The 12,684-nt window shown below is 47.5% G+C and overlaps 4 protein-coding genes across 5 annotated transcripts; 3 read left to right on the plus strand and 1 right to left on the minus strand.

Annotated features, from left to right (window-relative positions):
* On the plus strand, positions 1-2,976 carry LOC135341904 (proline-, glutamic acid- and leucine-rich protein 1-like). The gene is made up of 8 exons (XM_064538586.1): positions 1-162; positions 210-395; positions 512-911; positions 965-1,023; positions 1,266-1,519; positions 1,709-1,934; positions 2,317-2,564; positions 2,721-2,976. Exons 1-8 carry the CDS (start codon positions 118-120, stop codon positions 2,806-2,808), a joined length of 1,506 nt encoding a protein of 501 aa, XP_064394656.1. The 5' UTR covers positions 1-117; the 3' UTR covers positions 2,809-2,976.
* LOC135341893 (uncharacterized) lies at positions 2,888-5,352 on the minus strand. Its single transcript, XM_064538575.1, has 10 exons — positions 5,143-5,352; positions 5,028-5,094; positions 4,816-4,964; positions 4,597-4,758; positions 4,410-4,550; positions 4,128-4,358; positions 3,934-4,074; positions 3,678-3,875; positions 3,497-3,619; positions 2,888-3,446 (listed from the first exon to the last, which is right to left on the minus strand). Exons 1-10 carry the CDS (start codon positions 5,269-5,271, stop codon positions 2,925-2,927), a joined length of 1,863 nt encoding a protein of 620 aa, XP_064394645.1. The 5' UTR covers positions 5,272-5,352; the 3' UTR covers positions 2,888-2,924.
* On the plus strand, positions 5,347-8,084 carry LOC135341964 (uncharacterized). 2 transcript variants are annotated; one of them, XM_064538656.1, is made up of 7 exons: positions 5,347-5,487; positions 6,606-6,681; positions 6,730-6,889; positions 7,165-7,450; positions 7,503-7,588; positions 7,664-7,761; positions 7,892-8,084. In XM_064538656.1, exons 1-7 carry the CDS (start codon positions 5,439-5,441, stop codon positions 7,986-7,988), a joined length of 852 nt encoding a protein of 283 aa, XP_064394726.1. In that variant the 5' UTR covers positions 5,347-5,438; the 3' UTR covers positions 7,989-8,084. The 2 variants fall into 2 exon arrangements, with proteins under 2 accessions (XP_064394726.1, XP_064394727.1); XM_064538657.1 differs by having other exon boundaries at positions 5,362-5,487; positions 6,649-6,681.
* On the plus strand, positions 8,075-12,684 carry LOC135341874 (integrator complex subunit 6-like). The gene is made up of 15 exons (XM_064538554.1): positions 8,075-8,304; positions 8,427-8,504; positions 8,571-8,720; positions 8,782-8,871; positions 8,917-9,235; positions 9,332-9,489; positions 9,546-9,698; positions 9,849-9,981; positions 10,041-10,132; positions 10,185-10,298; positions 10,350-10,432; positions 10,493-10,668; positions 10,769-10,917; positions 10,968-11,622; positions 12,394-12,684. The coding sequence occupies exons 1-15, from the start codon at positions 8,194-8,196 to the stop codon at positions 12,612-12,614; spliced, it is 2,682 nt and encodes an 893-aa protein (XP_064394624.1). The 5' UTR covers positions 8,075-8,193; the 3' UTR covers positions 12,615-12,684.

Genomic DNA, 12,684 nt, shown 5'->3' on the forward strand with positions numbered 1-12,684 from the left:
TCCCCTATTTCACTAGCAACAGATTATTTTTAAGACGACCTTTCCCCTACTTTCACTAGCAAAACACTGCATGCACATAAACAACCAGAAAGCTTCTCCTAAAAGCAAACTACTACAATGGCGAGCTATGCGGATATGGATGAGGAGACTCTACAAGCAAAGGTAAGATGCTATGAATGTTACACTAGCTCATGTATGCCTGTCTTCAGTTGAGTGATGCAGAATCGTATGAAGAGCGATCACTCATTCGACAAGCCCTTCGTCAGAAGAAAAAGGAACGTGGTGAGCTAGTCAAGAGATCACGAGGTGGAGGTTCTGTCTATAACAGGTTCGCTTCAACCACAAGGTCCACGGCACCGTCCCCCAAGAACTATGTGGCTTCTGCCCAGTCCGTGGTGAGCTGCCATCTCCTAATTAGGTGTTTACAATTGTGTGGAATTTGAGCCAATGTGTTTACTGTCTGTGGAATGCAATGCCCCCACATACAATAATAACCACATACATGCAATAGAAACCCAACACTGGGACCCCCCCACGCCGTGCTACTCCAGTAGAGCAAGTGGATGTGCCACCACATGTTGAGGAAGACCCTCAGCCATCACCCCCTCCACGAGAGCCTACGCCCCCTCCTAGAGAACCCACACCCCCTCCACAAGAGCCCACACCCCCTCCACAAGAGCCCACTCCCCCTCCACAAGAGCCCACACCCCCTCCACAAGAGCCTACTCCAACTCCACCAGATACACCCCCTTCAGAAGAGGAGGTGGAGGAGTTGGATGGATGTATTGACCCAGGTGTGGGGGAGGAGGGTGTGTCCCAGTCACCACCCCCTGCAGAGATGGAGGAGGAGGAGGAGAGTGTAGAGACCCCCCACAAGACTAGAGATAGGACCATTGAGGAGGACACTGATGGTGACTGTGTGTACCTAGCATATACAATAATTATATGATACTGTGTATTGCAGATGTCAGGTCAGGAGCTCAGACTAAGGGAGGCAACTTTGGAGTCAAGCTCAAAGCAACAGTAAGTGCAGCATCAGCTGACAACGTCTGTACAGCCTCTGATAGCCCATGGTGTTGTATCAAAATAGGCTTCCAAAACTTTGATCTGAGCATGTCATGTGATAGGCCTTGTCTAGAGCTACAGAATACATATTCTTTTGTTAGTTATGGCCTCCCCGAAGTAGCCTGCCAAATTGTTCGTTTTACATAAGGCTATAAAATTAATTATAGTCTTTAGTGTATGGTCTTTGTTGAAATATACAGCCTCCCAAGACTCAGAGCAAGCCTCCCACTCGGCCATCTCCCAGTGCTGCTCCACGCACACTGAGGGACTATCAGGAACTGTCTGCTCGCTCCAAGGCTTCACGACCTTTGACCCCTGATGACCGCCCCATTGTAGGGGGTGAGCTGCAACAGTATCTGGTGGCATATGTCAACAGAGAGTTGGGACTCCGCCCACCATTACCAGCCAGGGGGAGGGCACTATTTGAGACTGCTGCTGACCCTGCTAACCTCTGGTGAGTGAGTGGGTGTGTGTAGTGATGTTACCAGTACAGGAGAGCAATTAGCACAGTAGTGGTTTCAGTGACAATTTTAAGGCTATTATAGTTTTGGCCCTGACTATGTTGCAAGTGCACTGCTAATAGCTCTCAGGATGACCTTTCCAATGATAGATACTCAATATACTGTATGTTGTGTCATTGTAGTAAGCTGATCAACAAGTCTGTGAGGGACACAGTGGACCTGAGGGCTCTCACCAAGATGCCCACCAGAGGTTCAGCCACTGCCAAGAAAGAGGCTCTAGAGGAGAACATGATGTTAGCAGTTGAGTCAGCTCGTGCTATTGGGTGCAGAGTGAGTGATGACACAGGGAGCAAGATACTCAGTGGGGACCCGGACATCATACGTGCCTTCCTTGTGGACCTTATCAGAGTGAGTTGGTTTCATTGTTTTTGTGGGGCTTCATAGTTGATGCAGAAACAGCCAAACCACAATTAGACAATAATTTCTTGGCCTGCCGATAGTTCTAGCTTGAACTTGACTACAGATACATGTAGAAAGTATAAGAAATGTACCATTTTTCACCGGGCGACGACCCAACTTGCCCTTTTTAGTTCTGTCTCTTTATTTTAAAATTTTACTCTCTGCTTCATTTTGTAGAATCAGAAAGTGACGGAAATACTAGGCTAAATAAATATGTTAAATAATTATTCCCATTTCATTTTCATTTTGACCCTGATAGTGATATATGAATATCTGGCAATCTAAATTGGTTTTGCTGTTTGCCAGCCAGACTCTTGTCTCTCCCCTGTAGGCTAGAGTGGTCCACATGCCTGCCATGGATGATGAGCCTAGCTCCACATTCACCAATCTGCCACTACTCTTCTCTAAGCTGGATATCTGCCTCGAGTCAGTGGATGGCGGGGGAGATGTGGGGGAGGAGGCCACACCCACGGACACACCCCCTAGTCAAGAGAAAGAGGCTGTGACATATGAAGAGAGAGCAGCAATGAGGAAAGAGGAGAGAGAGAGGAAGCGCAGTGGTGAACCAGCAGACCAGGGGTGAGTGTGTGTGTAGGAGTATGTTGTTCTGATGTGTGTAGCAGAGAAAATAATTATGTCTAAAATTACACACAAAATAAGGTTACATGTAATGCAATAGCCCCAATATTGCCTCTAAATCACTTCCCAACAATCGGTTCTCATACCTTTCTATAGACAAGAAATGACTTATGAGGAGAGAGCTGCCAAGAGGAGGTTGGAAAGAGAGAGACGAAGAAAGGAGCGAGAGGCTCTGGCAAAGTGAACTTCATTTTAGAATCATTTCCCACAATCTAATTTGTGCTAGCAACTAAATCAGTTTTTACACACAGTGTATGCATAGCCTCACTTGTTGAACAATATAGTTTTTTGAGACAGTCATTAAATGTCAATAATGATTCTAATAGCAGATGAAAAACAAGTTAAACTGTAACCATGCCAACCAGAACTTAAAAAAGGGGCAATAAAATCGTCTAAAAATCTTGTATTGATATGGATGTTGACTAGTAATGTTGGGTGAGTTCTTATGAGAGCCATTATCAACACTGGCAGTAGGTCATCACAGCACACAGCACTCGACTGTAGAGCACTCAGTGATGTCATAGTCTTGCGGAATGCTGATGTCAGCAGTTGTAGCTTCTCCAAAGGTGCGTGGGCGTGTGATAGACACTCAAGGTCGAAGGTCATTCCACCAAAGTACTCCATATAGTTCTGTGAGCATGTTGATTGCCATGGCAACGGTGTAGCGTCTCCTTTGATCTCCTGATAGCGTTGCATGACAAGTTCAAAGTTCAGTGGTGGGAATAGTGCAGCAATAGAAGGGGGCGTGTTGGGGTCAGGGGTCAACAGAGAAGCTCCCAGAGAGTTGAATTGAAGACGTTCACACAACTTGCTCTCTAAGCTCTGCAACAATACACGTGGTGTGTATGTAAGGGTAAGGGGAGTATTCTTACTGTGTACATTGTAGTGAAGTCTTTGTGGAAGCTGTCAAAGAAGACCTTCTCATAAGCCAGCTGCATCCTCTGAGCAAAGTCTGTGTCATGGTTATTGAAGTGGTCAGCTATCACCTCAAGCATCTACACACACAATAATTATGATGATAACCTTATTAGCTGTGTAATTATACACATGCACCTTGTCAAAGTGTCTCTTGACTGTCTGCACGAGGAGATGAGAGGTGTCTCCATTACCCAGCCATACACTAGATGGTGGTGGGGAAGAGGTGGCAGAGGGAACATTCACTAACACAAACTCATCAAACCAGGTGCTGTGGAATTCTGAGCAGAATTCAGAGTGCAGCTTTGCCACTGGTGTATCAGGCATGCTGAGTACCTGAGGGGGGGGTTGAGATTAGGGGGGTTGGGGGAACACAAGAGAGCGGTACTCTTACAATGTTGAGCTTGTCTCTGCTGGTCTGATAGTCTAATGTGGTGAGACCGTGCTCTTGTTGATGCTGTCCCATACATGTCCCCAGGGTCCCCACACCACGCTGAGCCTGGGAGAGACACTCCCGCACACTCAGAGCAAGCAACTGCAAGATAAGGAAGTTAGAAGCCCAGGGAATTAATACACACACATGCACACCTTCTTGTCAGAGTAGGCAGTTGCAATGTGTCTGAGTGAGTCGAGCTCCTCGTGTAGACGAATGTAAGTGCCTTGTGTGTCAGGGACTCCCCCCACTGGCCCCTCCCCCAGTGATACCAGGCACTCAACCAACTGAGAACGTATTGTCAACATGTCCACTAGCAGTTGCTCACTGTCAGTAGTGGACTTCCTCCCAGTGGCCAGCACGGGGCTCTGACAGGAGCGCTTGATCTGTACACAACACAGTGTTACACACAGCCTGTCAGAGCCGGCATAGCTCACCTTTGACCTTGCCTTGTCCTCTACTAGTTTGATGTCTGCTATAAGGTGCTCTAGGAATGAGGGAGAGGCTTGTCCAGTCTCTGCCCACTCCACAGCTTGAGGTAGCAACACAGTACGTAGCTCTGAGAGACGTCCCTTCACCTGTGTACTGCTAACTAGGTACTGCATACACACACACAGAGTGTACCTGCATCAGTGTGGTGGTAGTCTCAGAGATGGTGGTGTCTAGATGAGATATAGCCTCCACCTGTCTAGATAGTGCCTCTTGTAAGGAGGGACGGTCAGAGGTCATAAAGGTCACTAGAGGGAGGACATAGGACTGGAGCAGGCGACCCCACGTCCTTTGTTCCTATAATTATAGGAGATATTGACATGAAGCTCTCATCCTGCATCATGCAGTACCTACCACTTTGTGTCTACGATGGTTGTCCGTGTGAGAGTGTCCAGCTTCAAACAACGCCTCTGCCAACTCAAACACGCTAGCCAAGTCATCCGTCCATGATGGAGGGGAGGTCCCTTGGTGGGGGGCCATTAGACAACACTGTCGCGAGTCACCTAGTGTACGTGTAGGAGTGGGTGGGTGGGTGTGTGGGTGTGTGGGGTGGGTGGGAGACTTACTGGATAGGAAGGTCCATGAGATTACACTCTGAGCACAGTCGATACTGACACACCTCAGGGAGGCCACCTAGAGTACGGCAGTCTAGGAATCATTAGTTTATTAATAATAGAATACCTTGAACCAGACAGCTGGGTCTGGGGTCATCTCTGACAGCACACGGCCGTCAATAGCGGGCCAACAACCATCCATTAGCTCAACTCTCACACTCCGCCAGTCTCCATGCACCCCCAGTCGAAGCTGCATGGCCGTACAACTACCTTATAGGCAGTGGCTAGCTAGCTAGAGCAGCTAGCTTGCTTCATATCTTTACCAGCCCCTCCCCTTTGCTGGAGGTGTAGTTAGCCCCTCCCCCTTAGGCTAATTATCCTGTACTGAGTGCTTCTGGTACTAAGATAAAGGTGGTAGAAGCGATGGAGGAGATGGAAGCATCAGATGAGGTCCCTGCAGAGTTAGTCATATGTGAGTCAAGTACAATCTATATGATGGATATTCTGCATGTTCTGATATTACAATAGCCTTGATACTGGCTTTCTTCTAATCACAGCGCCACTAAAATAGAAGTACCAAGTTCACATTATTTTACTCGATCTAATTGAGCGCCAAGTAAATTCTAGTTTTGCTGGCGCCTTAGTAGAATTTTTTATATAACGCAACCTTTAATTAATCGAGGCTCTACATACAACTGATCCATGACAGCCTCGTGGAAACAGCTACTCCACGTTCCATTGCTATAGCGGCAAACTGCTTTTTTCTTGTTGTTGTGTGCCACTGAACATTTTTTGTAATTAGAAGAAAGACGTAGCTATAAATTGAGTTTAGAATTTTGTATTTTCTCACTAATAAATGATTGTTAGTGCCTCCCTCTCTCTCTCACTGCTTGCTGTGTTAGTGCCTCCCTCTCTCTCTCACTGCTTGCTAAATGATTGTTAGTGCCTCCCTCTCTCTCTCACTGCTTGCTGTGTTAGTGCCTCCCTCTCTCTCTCACTGCTTGCTGTGTTAGTGCCTCCCTCTCTCTCTCATTGCTTGCTGTGTTAGTGCCTCCCTCTCTCTCTCACTGCTTGCTGTGTTAGTGCCTCCCTCTCTCTCTCATTGCTTGCTGTGTTAGTGCCTCCCTCTCTCTCTCACTGCTTGCTGTGTTAGTGCCTCCCTCTCTCTCTCACTGCTTGCTGTGTTAGTGCCTCCCTCTCTCTCTCACTGCTTGCTGTGTTAGTGCCTCCCTCTCTCTCTCATTGCTTGCTGTGTTAGTGCCTCCCTCTCTCTCTCTCATTGCTTGCTGTGTTAGTGCCTCCCTCTCTCTCTCACTGCTTGCTAAATGATTGTTTGTGCCTCCCTCTCTCTCTCTCACTGCTTGCTGTGTTAGTGCCTCCCTCTCTCTCTCACTGCTTGCTGTGTTAGTGCCTCCCTCTCTCTCTCATTGCTTGCTGTGTTAGTGCCTCCCTCTCTCTCTCACTGCTTGCTGTGTTAGTGCCTCCCTCTCTCTCTCACTGCTTGCTGTGTTAGTGCCTCCCTCTCTCTCTCACTGCTTGCTAAATGATTGTTTGTGCCTCCCTCTCTCTCTCTCACTGCTTGCTGTGTAGTGCACGCCACAGATATCCATGTGTCCTTTGACAACATACACAGGCTCAAGGACCACCTAGTGTCCACCAACCAGAGGTGAGTCAGTGTGACGATGCTAGCTGATACCCCAGTGTCATGGTATAGGGTGGATGTGGTGCTATTATCAGGTGACCTGGCCAACGTCCCTATGGAGAACATGACCTCACTCACTACGCTAGAGCTAGAGGAGCAACATGCTCTAGTCCACAAGGTGGTCTCTGAATTCCTTCCCATCTCTAAACACATCTACTTCATTCCAGGAAATGTAAGCTCTCGTGTTTTGCTTGTCCTCAGCTGTTTGTATAGCGTCAAAACTAACCATAGCTCTCTCCAATACAGGCTTTATTTTATAGAATTCAGCCGTTGTGGTAACTTGTGTTCAGGTTGTAACAATAATGTAACAATGTACAATTTCATGATGCATTTATTAGCTCTCAGAATTAACCTTTCCAATGATGTGCAGATATGATTGGTTGTAATTTTAACAAGAGCAAAGGCTATTACCTTGCGAGTTTCTTGAATATAAGTGTCTGTTTGCAGCATGATGTGATCACTACATACAGTGTCAGTGCCTCCATGGAGTCTCCTGTCAATGTCCACTTGAGGTGTGTGGAGATAGCCCCTGCCTTACATCTGGTGGGGGCAGGGGGGAGTGTACCTGGGTATAGGAATGGGGCTCAGTGCTGGGACTCATTCCCATATCCAAGCGACGAGGCTTTTGCTGCTGATTTGACCAAGATCCTGGATCCAGTGTTTATGGAGGAGGGGGCTCTGAGCCACACTGATGCTGTCATCCTGATGACCCACAATGGCCCTGACCAGTCAAGTGAGTCAATACCCATGGCCACTCCTAATATGCTAACATGTCCATATTGTAGGTACTACTGTAGCCAGAGCAGACCCAGCCAACCCGGTCCTCTCTGGCAGTACTGCGCTCTACAAGGCACTATGTAGGCAGCAGTTGGTGAGGGGTGACTAGTGTAGTGTGTGTGTGTGTGTGTGTGTGTGTGTGTGATATGTGATGTTGTGTTCCCCACAGCAACAACATGTTGTGTTGAATATCCACGGGCACACTCATGATGCGCCAGGCAGCACTCGACTGGGCAAGACAGCCATTGTGAACCCAGGGGCTCTGGTGTAAGCAACCATAGTAGCCCTCATGTTCTAGAGTCTAGTCAGTGTTAGCCATCAAGGTTGTCCTCTACTATCTATGGTTGTACTGTAGTATGGTCACTCATATGGTATGTGTGTATGTGTGTCTCTGCAGAGAGGAGCGATATGGACTGTACACACTGAGCCGCCAAGGCAGCAGAGTTGCTCCAGCATGGAAGCTGTCCTCCATAACATTACTGAACTTGCCATAATGACATTGTTGATGTTATGTCATCTTGTGTGTGGGTGTCTCTGAGCATGCGTGAATTGTTGATGACGTCATTATACAGCGAGTATAAAAGGTTCAATTATTGGCCATTCTCTCAACTGCACAGAGCGTGTGCAGGACACAAGCGGAAAATGGCCGGCTCTTTGGGCAACCCCTTGTGTGTGTTTTGTAGCTAGGTGGCAGTGATAATGGGTATCATATTGTTTTTGGTAGATACGAGCGCTTCCATGAACCAAAAGACCTACTTAGGTACCTCATGTCTGGATGTAGCCAAGGTAGCAATAGAAACATTCATGAAGGTAAGGTTGGTGAGCGGAGGTGGAGCTTCCTGTGTTAGAGGAAGTGACACTTGTTTCCTGTGCATTGTTATCTCCTGTATATACCACAATGACAATACATGCCCCCCCCCCCCCCTACACAGTATCGTATGAGGGATCCGGCCAGCAGAGGGGACCGCTATATGTTAGTGTCTTTTGATGAACCCCCAAATGCCGTTAAGGTACTCCCTCACTCTCACTCGTACCCTCGTATGTGTACTGTGTGTGGGCGTGTGTGCTGTGTGTAGGCTGGCTGGAAGGAGAATCATGCTACCTTTGTGAGCCAACTCAAGACTCTGGAGGCAACTGGACTATCAACATTTGGTCGCTCCCTCAAAGAAGCTTTTGATCTGCTCAATATCCATCGACTCCACACAAGCATAGACCACTATGGACAGGTACATCCATTGTGTGTGTGTGTGTGTGTGTAGACTCCCGCCCACCCACACACACACACAGGGCAGGAATCCATTCTACCTGGAGCCAGCTGTGATCATAGCTCTGACGGATGGTGGGAAGCTCAGCAATGAAGCCTGTGTAGAGAGAGAGGTGAGATCCTAATATGTCTGAGCTCCTTAACTTCCTCCCCTCTAGCTGGCTCTACCCATGCACCACGGCTCTAGTGAGGGAAGGGAGTTGACCAAGGAACCATTCCGGTGGGATCAAAGACTATTCTCCATTCTCCTCCAGCTCCCTGGACTATCTGGTGGTGTAGAGGTGACCTCTGAGAGCTGCCATGTGTCCGCCATGTGTGAGGCTACTGGAGGGAAGAGCTATGTTGTGACTAGTCATAAGTCCTTGGTGCAGAGTATGGAATCACTCACACAGAAACTGCATCCAGGAGTCGTGGTTAACTTTCAGAAGACGAGTGTTTTGAATGGCCAGTCAGAACCTATTCCCATGGAACTGGATGGTGTGTATGTTGTATGTGTATGTGTGTGTGTGTGTGTGTGTGTGTGTGTGTGTGGGTGTGTGTGATTGTGTGTGTGTGTGTGTGTGTTGTTTGCAGGGGATGACAGTAATGACAGGGACAGTCTCCTGCTCTCCACTGACTGGCACAACACTAGGAAGATGCTGTATGTTAAGAGCAACCCTAAGACTAATGTACCCTCTGGATTCTGGCCTATTCCTGAGGAGTTCTGGGCAGACCTCACTAGCACTGCACTCGTGAGTCACTCCGTCAGTACAGCCAGTGATCATTAACCGCCTCCCCACTATTGTAGACACCTCGTGACGCTCACCCCGTCGTGTGGTTTGATCCTATTGACAAAGATCCAATGCTTGTGGAAAATTTTCCCTTTGATAAATATGAATTAGAGCCATCTCCGCTGACTCAGCACATCCTCTCTCGCAGGACACCCAATCACTGCTGGCAGGTAAGGACTCAACCTCACCCATTTCACTTCACTTGAAAGGCAAACCTTAATAAGTCAACCACTAGCTACAGTGTACACACACACACCACAGGCCCTGCACACTAGTCTAAGAGTCTGTATACATACAGTGTTATCATTGTGTGTGTGCAGGTGTACATATCCAACAGCAGCAGGACTAATGGACTAGTACACTCGTTTGGTTACCTCAAGGCCAGCAGCAGTCTAACACATGTCACACTGTTTGTGATGCCCTTCAACTACCCTCACCTCCTGCCCCTCATAGGTAAGTAACCTCTAACCTCTAACCTCTCACCTCTCACTCCTGACCTTGTCTATGTTCAGAGGAGCTGACTAGATCCCGGATGAGACCTTCTCCTAAGTGGAGGGCAGAGTTTGCTGAATACATAGCCTCTGTGCCTAGCTACTATGCAGCAGTGAGTGTGTGTGTGCATCCCCTAACCTCTAACCATAATTATGTCCTCACAGCCGCTACGCAATGCTCTGCGATTGATGGGAGCTCCGGGTAACCTCATCACGGAATCATTTGATGGGCAGATGAGCTATTCTGTTACTAGCTATCTCAGGAAACTTAAGAAGCAGGTACTGGTACACTGACTGCTGTGTGTAACTGTACACACGTGTGTCATGCAGGCCAAGGCTGAGAGTGAGAGGGTAGTGATAGCTGTGAGTAAGAGCAAAGTACCACAACTGCCTGATAAGAAGCTTCCAGTCATGTGAGTTCCCCCCCCCTCTATTACCCCCCACAATTACCCCCCACCATCACCCCCTTGTAGTGTTGAGTTGGGTGATGGTGTGAGTATGGCCATAGGCTCCACAGACGAGGGACTTACCTCACAGAGCTTCAGGAATCCATTTGATATCACTCGCACTGGACTCCTCCCTCAGATACTGCGCATGAGAACCAACCTCCTCCACACAACACCCACCACACCCAATCTCATACAAGAAAGTGAGTACTAATAAATGTCTTCATACCTTAGTCCATAAGCACTACCTCCCTTAGTCCATAAGCACTACCTCCCTTAGTTCATAAGCACTACCTCCCTTAGTTCATAAGCACGAGTTGCCAGTGGGCCAGATGGGCAACTATCAAGAGCACCTGAAGCGCGTCAGTCCTCTGAGGGAGTTGGGCTCTGGGGCTGTTCGGACACAACTGTTTGGAAACCCCTTCAAATTAGAGAGACCTGCAGATAGCAAGGTAAGCAGTGTGACCACACCCACATACATTGCTAACCACACCCCCTACAGTTAAAGGTGGACGAAGGTCTCGATGTGTTTGCTGATGAGCATATGGTGGAAATGAATAAACGAATTCTCCCTCGTGAGAAGCGCCGCTCCCGCCCCCTCACTCCACCCAGAGTCAACAAGACATCACCTCCCACAGAGGATGAAATGCCCCCCACATTGCAAGCAGAACCAACCAATCACAATGAAGAACAACTGCCTGTGTTTGTGTCTACCTCCCTACCTGAAGAGCCAGTGGATAAGACTCCAGTGGACAAGACTCCAGTGGACAAGACTCCAGTGGATAAGACTCCAATGGACAAGACTCCAGTGGATAAGACTACTCCAGTGGATAAGGATAAGACTCCAATGGACAAGACTACTCTAGTGGACAAGACTACTCCAGTGGATAAGACTACTCTAGTGGACAAACTGACAAGCAGCTCACGCAAGAGAGAGAGGACTCCCTCCCCCACATACAACACTTCCAAGAGACCTGCTCTCTCTAACAGTAGCCTCACTAAGTTCACCAGCTCAGCACTACCAGGGTCAAAGGTCACTGCAGGGGTCAAGTCGTATGCATCAAAAGTGCTGACTGAGGAGCTACAGAAACAACAAGGTGTGGAGAATAGTCGCCTCAAGTCCCTCATAGTGAAGGAGGTCAGGAAACCAGGGAAAAGTAAGTTATAGCACTCCTTATGATATCATTATTATAGAGGATATTGAGGCCGGTATCTCCAGCCATTATCATAGAGGATATTGAGGCCGGTATCTCCAGCCATTATCATAGAGGATATGAGGCCGGTATCTCCAGCCATTATCATAGAGGATATTGAGGCCGGTATCTCCAGCCATTATCATAGAGGATATTGAGGCCGGTATCTCCAGCCATTATCATAGAGGATATGAGGCCGGTATCTCCAGCCATTATCATAGAGGATATTGAGGCCGGTATCTCCAGCCATTATCATAGAGGATATTGAGGCCGGTATCTCCAGCCATTATCATAGAGGATATTGAGGCCGGTATCTCCAGCCATTATCATAGAGGATATTGAAGCCGGTATCTCCAGCCATTATCATAGAGGATATGAGGCCGGTATCTCCAGCCATTATCATAGAGGATATGAGGCCGGTATCTCCAGCCATTATCATAGAGGATATTGAAGCCGGTATCTCTATCCATTATCATAGAGGATATGAGGCCGGTATCTCCAGCCATTATCATAGAGGATATGAGGCCGGTATCTCCAGCCATTATTATAGAGGATATGAGGCCGGTATCTCCAGCCATTATCATAGAGGATATGAGGCCGGTATCTCCAGCCATTATCATAGAGGATATGAGGCCGGTATCTCCAGCCATTTATTGCTGATATTATAATTATATGTACTGTCATTATGTACTGTGTGTGTATACTCATAATTATACTATGCCCCTGGCCTTACAGACTATGATGTCATATTGGGTAATCTGGATGGTGTGCGTGGATCAATGGAGTTACGAGAAGCTTTTGTGGCAGAGGTGATAAAGGAGGCAACAAAGTTCAAGAAGTGGAAGCTGGTTGAGCAACTAGAGCATTGGACCAACTCTCTCAAGGCATCGGCTCCTCTTAAGAATGATTCCAGCAAACCACTCAAATTGAAACATTCTCAAAGACTTTATAACTAACAAATTCTGTACAGATTTAATTTGTGCAATAATTTATATAATTATAATAATTAATTGTCAATAATAATTA

The sequence above is a fragment of the Halichondria panicea genome, chromosome 9, assembly GCF_963675165.1.
Source record: "Halichondria panicea chromosome 9, odHalPani1.1, whole genome shotgun sequence".
Classification (NCBI taxonomy): domain Eukaryota; kingdom Metazoa; phylum Porifera; class Demospongiae; order Suberitida; family Halichondriidae; genus Halichondria; species Halichondria panicea.